Source organism: Parus major, chromosome Z (assembly GCF_001522545.3).
Source record: "Parus major isolate Abel chromosome Z, Parus_major1.1, whole genome shotgun sequence".
NCBI classification, from domain to species: Eukaryota; Metazoa; Chordata; class Aves; order Passeriformes; family Paridae; genus Parus; species Parus major.
Window position 1 is genome coordinate 16328886 of NC_031799.1, and position 17214 is coordinate 16346099.

The following is a 17214-nucleotide window of genomic DNA, read 5'->3' on the forward strand; positions in this document are numbered from 1 at the left end:
AAAATAAAATAAAATAAAATAAAATAAAATAAAATAAAATAAAATAAAATAAAATAAAATATACACAAAAGACAATTGGGATAGCAGGAGATGTGGGATGGGGGCAAATGACACATGACTCCAAGAAAAAGGAAGAATAAGGATTTGTGCTGTGCAACACTAGCAATTGTAACATGTTTCCTTACTATCCATCCAAACATCTGATCACAAACTGGCATAGCTCATTCTGGCAATTTTTTTGCAAAATACAAGACCTTGAAATAATACAAGCAAACACACCCTACACCAGTTAAGAGTTTCAGACAGTTGGAGCACAAGTGCTCTATTTGTCAAGCAGTATATAAACTCTTACAACAAAAACTGTATTATGATCACTGAGTCAAGGAGATGCTTTCCAACACATACACATGAATATTAGTGTCATGTATTTCACACCAGATAAGGCATTGAATATGCTCTACTTTCACCAGCAGAAGAGATAAAAGAAAAACAGCCTGGGGACAGCACAAACTCTAACACAAATTGAACTTTCTTGAAGCTGCATAATTTTCTTCTAGAAAAATGCACTAAAGACCCTTTTTTAGAGCACTAAAAAACCCAGAGATGCTCAGTCCAGTGGAAGATTAAACAACCAATGCCTCCAAAATCTGCCTACCATTTTGCAAGGTTACGATCACAGAAAAAATAGTTAACTAGTTTTTAGAAAGATGGTATAAAAACCATTATTTATTTCTAGTAAATCTGGATCTGGAGCACATTCTAAGTCCAGTTCCAGAGGAGGGCCACGAGATTGATCAAAGGCCTGGAGCACCTCTTCTGAAAGTCAGGCTGAGAAAATGGAGGTTGTTCAGCCTGGAGAAGAGACGGCTGTGTGGGGACCTCAAAGACACCTTCCAGTATCTGAAAGGGTACACAGGGAGAGGGATTCTCTGACAGGAACTGGAATGACAGGGCAAGGAGGAATGGACACACACTGAAAGAGGGGAAATTACTTTGAGGATGCTGAGATACTGGAACAGGCTGCCCAGGGAAGTTATGGATTGCCCTATCCTGGCAGTGTTCAAAGCCAGGTTTGAGCAGCCTGGTCTAGTGGGGGGTGTCCCTGCACATGGGATGATTTTGAAGGTCCTTTAGATGATCTTTAAGGTCCCTTATTTCAAGCAGAAAGGACTGCTCTCTGGGTTTCGTTCCTATCCTACTGGATAATTTCTTGTTCAGAAAGGATAAGCAATGGCTCATTTTGTTCTTCATCTCTGCTATATATACTTGGAAGTAGAGAAAAAAAGTGCTAACAAAGATCAATACATATTTATCTCAACATGAAGTGCAATTCTTAAAATATTCATTATATCAGTATCAATTATTTCCATGCACAATTTATAATGTAGAGTAAAATCTTAAGAGTCTAAACCTTTAAATATCTCAGCTTGAGCTTCAAAACACACACTGCATCATTCCTTCCTGTCTTCCTAGGGTCTTAGTACAAATAATAAATATCTGGTAGTAACATCACACCAAGTGGTTGAAGAGGACAAATGATCTTTAATGAAGGGCACTTCAACTCTGTCAAAGCCTAAAATCAGCAATCACAATTCACTAAGTATTAGTTCTTCTTTTTAAAATGAACCATGAAAGAAGGCCTTTAAAGAAACTGAAATTTTGCCACTGCACTTCAACAGAGGAAAGATTTCATTCTACATTGTGTCACAAAATATGTGCTATGGAAATCATGTTCAATTTTTTTTTTTAATCAGAAGAGGTTTGAGGTTTTTTTAACTTATGACACAGACCAACAACTAACTTGTGCACAGAATTACTTAGTGAGTGGCACCAAATAAGCACATCACTGTCATGTGTATTGTACTGAGACCTTTTAATTCATCTCAGTAGATGCATAGATTATTCTATGAAGAAAATAAAAGGTCACATACAGAGTATGCAAAAATAAAAGAAATTATAATGGACATATGTGATTAAAAATTACTAACTTTCAGATTATTTTCTTTACTAAAGGAAAGAAGAATTAAAATTTCTAATTATAGAAAAAAGTTCTATAATGTCAGTATTTAATTCTGCTATCCCAGCACACTACCACTTAATGCTTTTTAAGTACTATACATGGCCGGCAACATGATCCTCAAGGAATGAAAAGAGATCTAAGAGCTGAAAAGAATCATTGGAAAGCAAACACAGCTAGAATTGTACAAGCACCTTATTTTTCATATCTGAGATCAAAATCTCCATGAAGAGTACCATGAAAACTGTATTTGAACTTCTCGGATGCAGCATGACACTGATTTTTCATGTGTCTAACATATTCCACAGGCATAGTCCAAAAAGAGGTTCATGACCTTGCTGATGTGAAATAATTTATTCTGCTCTACTTACAGGATTCATCTCATCAGTATCAGCTAAGCATGCCACATATCCTATCAGAAACTCTGTATTCACATTTCCACACTTTAGAGAGCAATTCAGAGAAAACAACAAAAATAATCAGTTTAAATTTGTGTTTTTTTAAAAAACCTAATTCCAGGAAAATACAGCCCTCTTGTGGCAACAGGAGAATACAGTCATTTCATAGCATTGCTACCCATGTATTTAAGCACATATAATTGCAGCATATAATGCCAGTATAGTGATTTTCTTCAAAACATCCTATTTCCTTTACCCATTCCCATTCCAGAAAAAACAAATGTCCATTGAACCTGTGGACATTTTAAAAAATTGTACCTAAATGCTGATAATTTAAGTTTCTAAATAAAAATACATCTCATTAATTTGCTGCAATGGAAAGGATTAAAATTATATGCATTACAGAAGCTCTCAGGATGGTAAAATTATTTGTATCTCAGATGTTATGTTATAAATTCTGAGCCAGAGGAAAGAAAAAAAAAAACCAAACCAAAAAACCAAAACCCCTTAAACCCTCATTTACTTCCACTTCCTAGAGAAAAAGCAGGGAAAAACTCCCAAAATGGCTGTCTGTCACCCTCAAAGTCCCCCTGTGGTGCTCATAACATTGATAGCAACAGACAAGGCTGTTTGAAGAAGGGATGTTATGGATGTCTCTGAAGTGAGGAAGCTAGAGTTAGACTCATTCAGCATTTGTGCACATGCCCAATAGTTTCTTGCATTTGGACAGAGGCCCATGACAAAGGCCAAAATTAACTTCCATATGCCCATACCACCACCATTTGCCACATAAAGCACCTCTTCACAAAAACTACTTCTCAGCAACCATATCCTACCTTAATTTTTTTAATCATTCAGCATTTGTTTCTGGCTCTTTATATTGCGATCTGCAAAATTTCCGAGATCCTAAACTTCAGTCAACTCAAACAGTTCTACTGGACTTCAGTTTCCACAGTACATAGTCATTTTATACTTTTGTATATTTTACCTTACAAAATAGCTAAAAGAGTTACTGAGTTTTAAAAGCAACATTGTCTGTTATTCGATAGCATTAGCAACATTCTTGAGGAGCACTGGCTGTTCGGCCACAGCATGGTGCCTACACAGAAATCACCCTATACAGAAATGCCCATCTCATCTCAATATTTATCAGGACTAAGAAAAACCCATTTCTACTGAGGATATGAAAGTTTGATTTGAGGAAGAATCATCTCACTGTATTCCTCACAGCACATAACCTGACTGCCAGATTTGTTTTAGAATGTACATGAATCCACCATATGTGTACATGTTCACAGCTACTCTCAACAAACACAAACTTGACTTTTCAACAATAGCTTGTACATGACTAGCAAAACCACAGGCACAAAGGCAGCATCCTGGTTCTAGTACACAGACTGCCTCCCCAGTAGAGAGGACAAACTGTGGGTAGGTAATGCTTTAGCTATCTCTGCTCTTGGGAAAACCAGATTCAAATATTTTTAGAAAAATACATAAGCTGCATTGCAGCACACTGCAAAGCCTTAGTTCTGTTAATAATTTCAGCAGCTCAAAGCCAACATTTTAATGCCAGCAATGTACCAGAATAGAGACCCAGAAAAACTTGACTAGACACTGTGCTCTCTTCTCTGTGACTATGCAGAAATGACTGCATTCTGTGCTGATGTCTGTAGAGTACCACTGTAATTACTTCAACCAGGGAAGATTTTGCTCCATACCACCCAAATGTTTGTGAAGGCAGTCTGCCTTTCTGCCACCAGTCTCTGCACAGGGCAGGATATCTTCTGTTGTGGGCATCTGCAGATTAACTGCTGCCACTGTGAAGCTGCACAATACTACCACTACAGCTAGTTTAAAAATTATGTATTTTCTCAAGTGAAAAGGCTATTACACAACACAAGGTTATAATCATCTTTAGAGTAAAACACTCTCCCTCTCCAACACACAACTACCTACATAAAATTAAATGCATGTTTTGCTACCACCCACTTATAAACTGCGTCACAGAGCACTGGGAATGATTGCAGCCTCAAAATACCCTGCTCAGCTTCTTTCAAGCCAATTCCCAAATACCTTCTCTGACTTAATGTCTTCCAGCTGGTTTACTGTGACCACAGGTTCATTAGCTGACCCATATTTTCATCTTGATTTTTGGAGTCACTTAATTTGTTTTTACTCATCAGATCTCAGATTGGAAGTTTTTACACATAGGGGCTTTTTGGGCACAGTGTCTTTACTAAAATGGTTCTGGTTATTGAGTGCTATCATAACACAAACAAGTACTATACAGATATGTCCTGGTTTAAATAGTATAAATAAACAAATTAATTAATCAATCTGAAAATGCACTGGAACTAAAGTGACAGTAGTCACTTCTGTAGCAGTAGGTAGCTTTTCAAAGATCAGTAGATTAAAAAGTGAGCTATGGTTATTAAGAGCTAAAGGTAGTATCAGTCAACAAGTTTAATATTTTCTTCAGGATTTTCTGGTGGGAAGGCAGTTAGAAAAAAGTCAACATGTTTTTTCCTAGCTCACAGTATCACACAGTAATAGCTTCAGTGATTGGACTAATATTTTGATGACCCTAGATTTTCACAGATTGCATTATATTATTTTCAACTTTTGAAAAGGGCAACACTCTTGTTTTCTGTAAGAAATACCCAACACATAATAAATTTTCTCTTGTCGCATCGCACTTGCACATCTGGGCAGGAGCAGGCAGTAGAAAGTAGTTAGGAGGTCTGACCCTTTAGTGCACTTCATGGAAAAAAGCATAGGGTTGGAAGGCTGTGCAAATACAATAGTGAAAAACTGGCATTCTCATCTTGGTACTTTTCTAAGTAACATGTTCAGTTGCAGCCCTCAAGACATCACAGCAAACAATACAAAAACGTAACAACCATCCAGGTGCACGTGATCCACCCTCACAAGCCCTACATCAGTCAAAAAAAACTTTATGTAACTTTAAGATTAAAAGAATGCCCATTCAGCCTTCTAGATAAACCTTACAACATCCAAAAGAGCTCTCCATGCCTAAAATCTTCCTAAATACAAATAATCTATGTACTGCCTCCTTTCATTAGCATTAATTCTCTAAATCCAAGGACTACCACATATTACACTGACTCTACTACCAGATGCAAACCTAATAGTCAGTTAATGAAGGTGCATTAAATAGCATCAGAATTAATGGAATCAATTTTAACACTTCAAAATGTTGACAAACATACCTGAAGAATTCTGTTTAATTTTACAACTGGAGCTTCATCATTTACTGCAGTAACAGTTACAAACAGAGTTTGGGGTAAACTTTGTTTCCACAATTCCGTGTTATTTACTATAATAGTAAAACTGTCCATCAGTTCTTCACTGTCATCATGAACATAGTAGATTAATTCTTGTTCCACCTGAAAAATATAACAAGCTGAAGAACTAAAGAGGCTAGAAGAAAATTAATGTCACATTGAAAAATATCCTAGTCATGGCTCTGTATTTATTGCACAAATATTTTATGACTTCTAAAACTTTGTTTATGCTATAATATCGAATTGTACCTCTATCTTCACTCCATTGACAACAGTAAATTTTATTGCTCATCTGTCCATTCCTCTAGCCAGTATATCTTGCCAGTCTTGGCATTCTCCCTTCCTCCTGAAGGAAAAATGGAAATCCAACCCCACTATATTTAACAACATTTCCCGGAATCTATAAACTGAACACAGTGCTAGGTGATGGTGACCTACAATACTATTTTGCTTCTTGGAGCTAAATGATTGAAAATTAGCACATTGTGCAATACACAGGCTGGCTGTGAGCAAAGAAATTACCTAAAAAATTTCTCCTTTTTCACTTTTCTGCTTGTTCTACATACCTTTTCCTCTGGTCTTTTCAAAACGCAACCACAGTCTCACATTTCCAGAATATCTACAACTCTGCCTGAATGTGAGTGGCCCATCAGTCTCCTGTGTCTACAGCTATATTAGCCTGTGCCAATAGTGAAACCAAGGAAGTAGTGGAGTTCACCATAACAAGGCAATCTCCCCCCCCACTTCAAATGACCAGCTAGAAATAGTACAAGGATCTTCAAATCAAGGCCAGAATAAAGCTCAAACTCATGTATCTCACCACCTCCCACAAAATTCCACAGCTTTCAGCAAAGCAAGTAATTGATTAAGACTACATCCAAGACGATCTAAAGGCATTACCTGTTTTGTGGTAAATGTGGCTAATTTTATTCCAGGAACACGAGAGTTTTCAACATACCCATGTTTTGGCTGCTCAGTTAAAATGAATTCACAGCTGAGTCCTGCAAAGTGTCTACTAGAAATTTTTAGGTAGTCTTCCACCAGGGCTTTTGAGCCCCCTTCAAGCACTGTAAAGTTCTGTACTTCCAGTGGAATCATTCTGGGGATGATGTCTACAGAGATCTCTATTCCACTCATTGTTCTGAAACCATTGGTCACATCCAGAAAAAAATGGTCATCTAGTTGGTGAGAAACTGTCTGCACATACTGAACTTTGCCCTCGTTGACATCTTGCTGTGTGAAGCTCAAAGCTGGCCTTTGGTCAGAACTGAGATAACCTTCTTCTGAGGAAAACTTCCGAATGTATCCATGTACTGGAAGCTGTCTTACTGTGAACACAATCTCAGATGGAGAACTATTTTCATGAACAACCTTAAATTTAAGAACATATCCCAAAATTATTCAAATGGAAGGGGGAGAAATTCTATAATTCTCTTCTGCATTTTTCACGTTTAATTCTGGGATTGTGTATCTAACTAAACTGGCACTTCTTAGATGGGTCACACAGTTCCCAAAACAATACAATACTTTAAACAGACACACATTAAATAATAGTGGCATGGGAGCCATTTTGTAACCCCAAATATGTTCTGTAAGTTTTGAAAAAGAACTTTTCATTGCATAATTAACTACTGGCCTCACACCTATAGATCCCTGCCTGAAACAAGAAAGTCACAATTTCAGCAACGTGCAGCCAGAGCCCTCTCACGGTGGTTACTGGAAGGCTATGCACAAAACCTGAGTAGGGAAGAATTACTCAAATAGAAATGGCCTCAGGTTTGTGACTTGAAAATTCTGGATGTAACTCTCAAACAATTTTAACTGGGCTAGCTCCAAATCAAACCAAACAAAACCCTTTCTTCCTTGGCACTTCTCACTAGTTCTATTAAGAATATTACATGGAATACAATAATCATTACTCTAAAACAAATATATACATATATGCAGAATCCCTAAATGATAATTTTCTTAAGCACCAATATGTAAGAGTCAAAGACTATGGGAAGTAATTTTCTTTAACATAATCATTTTTTCTTTCCTAAAAACGGAAGCTTGCTAGTGCCAGTTTCTCCTGAACTTAGCACCCAGAATACAGTCATATTAGTGGTAATCAAAAGGAGTTAAAGAAGACACAAACTAAAGACACTGCAATGACTAAAATAAGTGAGGAAAACTTGCTACAAGGAGGAATGGACAACATGGTTAACCTACTTGCAGTTTTCCTTTACTGATTTTAACTGGTTTTCCTTCTTCGACCAAAAGACTGTTTTTGTTCACAATCCTTGGTGGCTGCTGATGACTTTCCAAATATATCCGAACCTGTAGTCCAGCATCCAGATGGACATCTCCAGCACGGACTGTAAAGTTAAATGTGTCAAAAAGGTTGCTGCTGTCATCATGTCTGTAGGTTACATGCCCCTTTATCAGATCAAGCTGAGTAAAAGAATCCATTAATATATTATTCACATATATTCTTCCATATTTTGGGAATGAGAGTATCTCATATGTAAGCTCATGATCATTTCTTATGTCTTGGTTTGTAATAGCACTTAGGTTAGCTGTTGAAACAGTTTCTTCTTTTCCTTTTTGAATCAACAATCCTGTATTATTTGCCAACCTAACGTAAGGATCGGTGGCATTAACTTCCAGAAGCAAGGAAGTATAGTGCTTTCCATCTGTCACAAACAGCACAAAACGCCCAAAATCTGCACCATGGTGTATAAACAGGACTTGCTTCTGCTCCAGGTCCACTTGTTTGAATTGGTAGAGTCTATGCAAAGTATCATTTGTTAGCACCAAGTCCCCATTGGAAATACCACGTCTAGTATACAGCAACTGTCCATCATCAAAATCAGAATCAGGATCATGATAGCAAAGATCTGCCAAAGTTAATAATCGCTGCCCATTCCTCACTATGTCAAAAATCTTGTCTATTATGCGAACTGGTTTCTCATCATTCTTCAGCTGGATAGAAATATAGAATCTGATTTCTACTGACAAAGGTTCTACTTCTGGATCAAAGTTTGTCCCCTTTCCCAACTCCTTGCTGGAAGCTCTGACAAGAAATTCATCAAACATAGTCTCAGAATCATCATGCACATACATAAGGTACTTATCAGTTATATCTTTATTTGTGAAAGTTGTAAGATTGCCATTATTCTCGAATGAACCAGAAAAATTGCTAAGTTTTAATTTCCCATGCTTAGGAAACTGTATAATTTCATATTGGAAAGTTTTATTATCTGGCGTTTGCACAAACAATTTCATGCTTGTTATTAATTCTCCTTCCCCTTCTGTAACATTAAGGCCATTGTTAGTCAAAATAATGTTTCTGAAATCTGATTTGATGTAGACTTCAAAGTCATAGAAATTTGAATCCAGATACTTTGTAGAAATGAGAAATCTAAATGAATCATAGTCTTCATGGTACTGGTTGATTAATTCATATGCCACTTTTCGATCAGTAATATCTTTTTGGCTAAAGAATGAATATTTTTTCAAAGGCTGGTCATTAAGCAGTATCTGTCCATTCTTTGGTAGGGACAGAAGTTTGAAATTAAGCTCATCTTGAGGTATTTCTAGATCTGCAATCATAGCAAAAAGATTATCAGAATTCAAGTACTTCTTTTTTGAGTTTTCAATTTCTAGAGGAGCATATTTCACTAGACTGTACCTTAACCATTTCACTTTGATTGGAAATGTGTGCTCTTCACTGATTCTGTTTCCTACGCTAACTTTGAACTTAAACTGGTCCTCAACATTTTCAAGCTGAATATCTTTAAAAGTGCTACAGTATCTCACCCGGCTGCGCTGCAGAGAGCGTTGAGAAAAAGAGTTGACTTGCTTCCATACCCCCTTTGAATGCTGCCTTTGGATCTGACCAAAGTGAGGTGGTTCTGTGATCTCATACCATATCTCCAGCTCCTGGAGGACAGCATTTGTTTCAACTGCCAGATGCCTAGGTCTTATAAGAGCTGTAACACCTTGGAGGAGATTTATTCCTGAGTTATTGACAATTCTATAATCCAAAGGAACTGCCATGACACGTAGCACAACAGTGTTGCTCACCTTCTCACCATCACTTGCCCTGAGAACAATCCTTGAGTTCTTGACACCTGTGTGAACAAAGAAAATAGTGCCTTTGTTTAAATCCTCATTAGAAAAAGTAGTGATAGCTTTTCCAGGGTGCCTTGAGTGTTCTAAAAATCCTGCATCTGCATTCAAATTTCCAAGCACAGAAAGTATGAGATCCACAGAATCCGTATCGTTATCTAGAACTTTTATCAGGTCATTAGTCAAACGTTTCTTTGAGTTCTCTAGGAGAAGAAGCAAGTTTCCCTCTGGAAGTATGATCTCAGGTGCATCATTTATTGGAGTAACAGTAATGGCAAACATATGCTGCTCATTTCCTTGCAAATACGGAGACACAGTCTTCTCACTGCTGGTAGAAATGGAGAAATTAAAATAATCATAAGTGTCCTCAGAGCCATCATGGACATACAGAACCTTCCCTTGCCACACATCCTGCAGAGTAAATATATTTACCTCTTGCAATGGTTCAACATTCAGTTTCAAGTGTCCATGAGAGGGTGGTTCCTTTATATCAAAAATAACTTGTGACTGATTAATTCCTAATTTCTGAAAGTCTAAGATAACTTTAATATGCTTAGATTCAAGTGAAGCTTGCTCACCCTCCAGCACAAACAAGTCACTCAGAACTAAAAAGTGGTTTTTGTCTTCCTTGCCCAGAGAAACTGAGCTTTCATGGGAAATGGCAAATGCAGGAGCTGCTTCCACAGGAGGTTTCTTTACAACCATCTCTAAAGAAAGACTTGTTTTAAAAGAATTCTGCATTTCACATCCAGCTGAAATGTCCTTAGTTACTAGAACATTCTTCAGTGATTTCTTTTCTGAATTGGTTTTCAGGTTACTTAAGCAGCCTTTAAAGGATCCACCTCTGGCATACTTCCCAGATACTGAGATTAATTTAATCACTTCTGATCGTATGCTGTCATCTACACCACCTACAAAGAAGGATCCCTTCAGAAGGGGCAGCTTACTCTGGGGAGGTAATGACTTTTTCACAGTTTCTTCATCCAATGTTAGCTGCAAATATTCTGAAGTAAATTTCAATTTGATGTAATGCCAACGACTATCACTGACTGACCTACGAGAAGAAATATGGGTTCTACTTTTATGTTTTCCAACGTAAGCTTTAATTAAACCATCTTCCATTTCCATTGCAATGAAATCTCCTGCTTGCCCAGGGTGGTAAAGCAGCAAGCCACGTGCAGCTGAGGTTTGTAAAGAATACTCAAAGATTCCCACGTCGTCCACATTCCATGATGGGAAAGAAATATAGGACCTGGAACTGAAGAAACTAATGGGCTCTTCTTCACCTGCAAAGAATTCATCACTGCACCCCACTGAAACTTCATGGATGTTTTTGAAGCCAGGAGAAGGTCTCAGAGGCATCAGAATGTCTAACTGATTGAATGACACACCATCAATGCATCCTCGGAAACTGGGTAGTGCTCCAAAAAGGTAGGGAACATCAAGTTTACCAGTACCACCTATGTAGAATCCATAATCAATGTTTAATTCATAAAGAACTCCAGGCATTTTTGCACTCATTTTATCATGTTTATCAATTACCAATGTGACATTGTCTTGTTCATGATGTAGTTCAACCAGGTGCCAAGCCAAATCATTCAGCTGAGATCTTTGCTGAGAATGCAGTACTCGCTCTCCCACACCAAAGTTAATTCTCAACTGCAAGAGATAGAATTTTAACTATCAAAACTAAAGTGATATTTTTCACAATCATACATTAATATACAGTTAATATATTAATTTCCATATATTTTCATACTAAACATATAATTTACAAAATATATTCAAAAAATAAAATCCTACTAAAATTCTGTGTGGGTTTACTTGCCATCACAAACATTTAAATAACGGCAGAAGCAGAAATGGACTCCTCTGCAGTTCTGCTAAGAACAACAACTCCTGAAAGCCCAACTGAAAGTGACCTTTCAAGAATTTACCTTGCAGAAAAACAATTACTCAGATTGAAGCACTTTCTGTAATGCTAACATCATCAAGTCTGAAATTTTGCCTTTACTGAACCTCACGCTTTGAACAAAATGATCTTGATTTTAAGATCTAGACATCTCAAAGGCTATAGAGATATAATTGTAAGAAATAAAAGCCATAACTTGAAATTATCAATTATATTAAGTGACTTTTCCATTTCTTTAAACAGAAACTGGTTTAGATATCTTATATAGATAACAGTCTTAAGAAAAACTCTGAGCAATACAGGTTACACATATTTTTTAACTACAGTTATAAAGCATACTTGTACATATCCTGAGCGCAGCTCCATTAAACAATAATCTGTCTTCCCAGCTGCAAGAAAAAGCAGTCCCTGTGGCCTGCTTGTTCGAAACTGCAGCTGTAAGGATGTCTGAGGGGATGCTTCTGCCATGTTCAGCTCCACAAAGCTATCACCATAAAATGATACTGAAAGAAATAAAGGGAAATAAATAGGAAAATGAATCACACACACGAATTTTTTTTTCTTATTCATACCTAAATATATGTAAACAATTTATATTATTTTCTATATACTTATTCGTGTACAAATGAAAATAAATCTCAACTATCAAATTCACCAGTCCAAGCAATTTAATAAGAACCCAATGGCCATACCAGAATGGACAAATGATAAATACAGTCCAGTTTTCTTAACTCCAACAGTGATGACTGAGAATGGTAAGAATCAGACAGTCACACTGAATAATTTCTTCCAAATACTCCTTCATTTTCATTTGTTTGTTTGTTTCAGATGTTTTCCTGAGCTTGTAACACCCAGTGTATTTTGTAGCTGCCACAGAATTTTTCTCTGAAGTATTCTAGTTTCTCTTCAGAAACATTTTGATCTACAATATGCTCTTACGTCTCCATCAGACACAATCTATGCCATCTCTGCAGAGAAGACCCACAAATCTCCTGCCTGTGTCATTTTCAGATGTTTTCATCCTTCTATTTCAGGAACAACAGCCCTCTTGTTTCCTGTATACAACCTCCAAGCAGCCCTGCCATCCTGTTGGCCAGTCACTCAGATCTGTACAAGCCTCCTTCATTGTCTCCTCCCCTCTTTCTGCTCTGAGTAATAGTAACACCAGTAAGAGCTCTCATTTAACTGCTCACTGCTTTTACCATCCTCATTATTATATTCAGAACAGCACAGATCCTAAGACCAAATCCTCTAAAATTCTGTTGGTAACTTCCCTCTGACACATTAGAAAAAAAAAAAAAAATCAATCATCTACCACTCCTCCTATTTAATCAACTACTTAATATACAAAGCCCTGCACTCTAATGAATGCTAGAAAGCCTTTGGCAGCAAACTTTATAAAAATTCTTTTGAAAGTCTAAATCTTAGAGACGTTGCCCACCCCCCACCAAGAAAACTCAATGAAATTTGTAAAAAACTCTTTAAAGAAACCATATAGACTCCTCCAAAATTGATCCTTCCCACACATCTTTTATCCATTGTACATTTCAGTTATGGATGTCAGGCTTACATCCTCTGGTAATTCTTGTTTTAAATAGTGGCATAAAATCCGCCACCATCCAGGTACCAGGGAGTTTAAGCATGAGATCAGATATAACCCTTAGCAAGCAAGTTATTTCATCACCAAGTTTTTTTAGGTCAATCCCTCTCCTCCCCTGCCACAACCTCAAAAAATGAATTTCAGTTTGGGAATCTTCCCAATTAGCAGTAAACGACATTTAGTTTAGCTTCTCTGCAGTAGTCATGCCCTTTCTGAGTGCTTCTTTTATGCTAGTCACTTAATCAACTGGCTGCACAGACCCTCTGCAGGGCTTTTGTTCTTGATGTACTTAAAGAGGATTTAGTAAAAGCTTTGATTCCTTCAAGCTGATCCTTGACCTTTTTTTTTTTCAGACATATCTATTTTCAAATTCCATCTGGCAAAGTTTATGATGCTTTCAGCTGTGTTTGGATACAGCTTGTAAGAACAACACCAGTTAAACATTTATTTTGCAGCTTTTAGCTTCATTTTGAAATAATTTTCTCATTTTAAAATCAAGCATTACTGCAGAGGACTTTTGAGGTTTAAATGTTCCAGTTCCGACATTAGCTGTCCCCTTGCTTAATCTAATACACTCTGACAACTCTTATAAAGTGTGGATTTAAGTCTGACTCTGATCTGGATTCTGTGCAGAGTAGCAAATCAAAGACTTCATTTAGTAGCGCATTCATGAAATAGCAATCAGTAACAGTATCTAAAAATTTGCTATAGGATATATAAGAGTTCTAGATAGCTTCCCCAAGAACAAGATTTCAGTAAACCCCATAGCCAATAACTATGTAATAGCAAGTTAATCAACTACCCAGAGAAACCCAGGAAAGATCTTTACATTACTGAAACACCCATATTTCTTCCAAAAAAAGAGTCACCACTGTGCCTAGAATAATTGATCCCAAGTGGAACAAAAAGTAATTCTTCCCCAGCAGTTTTCTTCCAGTTCAAAAGGAGTTTTCATCAAATAGCTCAAATACACCTTGCAGGCTTTACATTAAAATTATACACTGAGAGGACCTATGCCCTTTGTTGTACATAAAAATGTTATTCTGTGGGATAAATAAAGAAAGACATCCTCTTTAAAGCAAGTATTGGAATAACATAACTAGAGGTGAATCCCCAGTATAAGCAAGGACTAACTAATAAGACAGGAAATAGATTAAATAATTATAATTTTTTCTAGTATGCTAAATTCATACATTGGATTTTGGGGGAATAAATTAAGCAGAGAGATTACAGATTACTCAGTGCATTCTAGAATAACTAGAATGAAATTGTAAAGTCAATCTTTTGTGGAGTACCACTGGGCAACACTTTGATATTTTTACTATATATGAATTTTCTGAAAAGAAAGAAAAAAAGAAACCTAAGTTACACCTTCTGCCTTCTATAAAACTATTCAGAGTCAGAATCCATCACTGAAGGTGGGGCAGGTAAGCACTGATCAGTAAACAAGATTTTAGAACACCTACAGTGCCTTGGCATGATTTCTTTTACAGCTAGACAGAACAATATTTTTAATACTCTTTTTTTTACATATTACTTGCTGTATCACAGATAATATCAAATTCGGCTGTTAAGATTGAAAAACATCACCACTACCAGAATATATAATATGGCTTGCTTACAAATCTTATGCTCTCCAAAATATGGTACTGATATTTCAAAAACAGGAGCTGGGTTAGTGAAGCTTTGCTACAAGGACAAATAGCAGAAGTAACGCAGCAGAATGAGAGAGGTGAAAAAAAACTCCAAATAAGCAAAATAGGACACTTCATAATGAAAAAATATTCCTCCACTTCTTTCAGCTTATCTAAGCTGCTAGCAGATGGTATCAACAGCACATAAGAGACACAGGAGAAATGGAACTGGAAAAGGAAGCAGAAAGATTCATTAGGAATGCCCTATAAGTATAACAATTATTCTAAAGGGAGTCCTCAGGGTTGATTCACATTTTCTCAGTGTAAAATTTAGTGAGATTTTGAGAGTAAATCAAACACTACCAGTGTGTGTAAGCCTCTTACACTCACCTAAAATGTACACAGTGAAGAATATCCCTGTGTTGCATATACAAATGCTTTACAAAACACCAGGAAAAATGTTTAAAGGTCCCTTCCAAACCAAAGCATTCTCTGACTTTCAGATAAAAGACAGTTCTGTAGTTAAAGCACTGAACATGAAATTAACAATGCTGCTATTACTTAATAATAACATACCTATAATATACAATATTATATACAATAATTTATAATTATTGGGGTTTTTGTTTCTTTCACAGAAACTCACTGAAAACTGAAGAATTGAGAAAGCCACTTAAAACCTAATTTCAGCGCACTGCCTACAAGAACTCCCTTCCCAGACTTCAACTGTTTTCTTCCCTTTTGCTAGATTCCTCTGGGTGAGACTACAGCTGTAACAGCACCCAGAGTAAATGAAGACAGCTGAATTTTAACAAGTTCTCCTGGTGGTGACATCAGTCCACATGGCCTAGCAAATCTCAGCTTGGTGGCAGCTCAAGCAGAGCATCACAGGTTGGTGCACCTAAGAGCAGCCGATGTGTCCCTACCAGGTAGTCTGGAAATGCATCATCGGCTTTGCCTTGCACTGCCTGCAGTGCCAACGACAGAGGACACTACTCTGACAGCCTTAAAGCACTGTTTGGTCTAACACCATTAAGAGTAATATCCATAAAACCCTTTGTCATGCCATTTAAAACGATGTTGCTATCACTAGAGATTGCTCATTTCAGTGGCACTCAGATCTTCTTACATCTCTGACATGTCTGAGACATCTCTATGAGGAATAAAAAAATTCCTCCATCCACTCTGGCTTCAGGGTCTTCACTCACAAAACTGATGAAAGTATCACTTTGATATTTTGAAATATCAAAATTATCTCATAGAATGATTGGTGTACTTCATTTACAGTATCTTAATTTAATCCTTTTATTAATGTCTTCATTAGCTTCAGAAGTAAAAACTACTTTTTTAAGGTTACAATTAAATATGAGTTCATTTCTAACCAGTCTTCTCAGCTAGTGAAGCAGATGCCACACAATCAGAGAGACTGACTACCAAATGAAAAAAAGAATGTTATAACGATTGGTTTGTCTCACATGGGATTGCAGTGTGGGATAGAAGGTGGGTGAAAGTGGATGAAAAACTACACTTCTTCAACTGCATGCTGATCTAATAGTTTTTAAAATATATTAAAATAATAAACTTTATTACCAGTCTTTTAAACTCAAATTGCAATGTACTTCAAGTTACATCTCAAGAAGAAACAGAATGTGCAGCTCAAGTTTTTGGCTGCTTCAGTGGTTTTGATGACTACCCAAGAGCTGCACCTTAACGAGCATCACCACTGGTGAGGTGACTGGCATGTCTTGCAAAGCCAGGCACGAGAGAGCTGAAACCCAGATACCTGCAGCTGCTGGCTGATACATATCATCGGGACTACTCGTTCACACACATGCCAGAGCAGGGGAAGGAACTGCAGGGAATATTCTTGCTTATGCCTCAACACTTTTCCTCATGACATGCTACAGTTATGATAAGAGGCAGAGGACACCACGCCTTCACAAAATGCCCGCTGTCTCGCCACCTGTGCGGCCGCCTGCGCCGCCCGCCCGCCCCCGCTCCCGACCAAGGGGCTGCTGCGGCTGCCGTTCCGAGCACGGGGCCCACGCCGCCCCCGCCGGGCTGGGGCATTCCCCGTCGGGCTGCTGCTTTCTCAAAAACACGGGCGAAAAGTCGCTCTAGCGCTCCAAGTAACCCCGACGCCGGGGCTGCGGTCGGGCCGCCCCTTCCCCCGCGGGCGCAGGTGCCTTCCGGCCCCCGCCACGGCCCTACCTGCGAGAGCGGGCCGGCCGGAGG

The 17214-nt window shown here is 37.7% G+C and overlaps 1 protein-coding gene across 1 annotated transcript in view; it reads right to left on the reverse strand.

Moving 5' to 3' along the window:
- Positions 1–17208, reverse strand: part of LOC107198392 (chondroitin sulfate proteoglycan 4-like) — a 36573-nt gene extending 19365 nt beyond the window's left edge. The window contains exons 1-5 of the mRNA XM_015615398.1: positions 17191–17208; positions 12085–12248; positions 7932–11492; positions 6621–7091; positions 5646–5822 (exon numbers count right to left, since the gene is read on the reverse strand). Coding sequence (XP_015470884.1) covers positions 5646–5822; positions 6621–7091; positions 7932–11492; positions 12085–12213 — 4338 coding nt within the window. The 5' untranslated portion in view covers positions 12214–12248; positions 17191–17208. The remainder of the gene's footprint in view (positions 1–5645; positions 5823–6620; positions 7092–7931; positions 11493–12084; positions 12249–17190) is intronic.
- Positions 17209–17214: the final 6 nt, after the last annotated feature.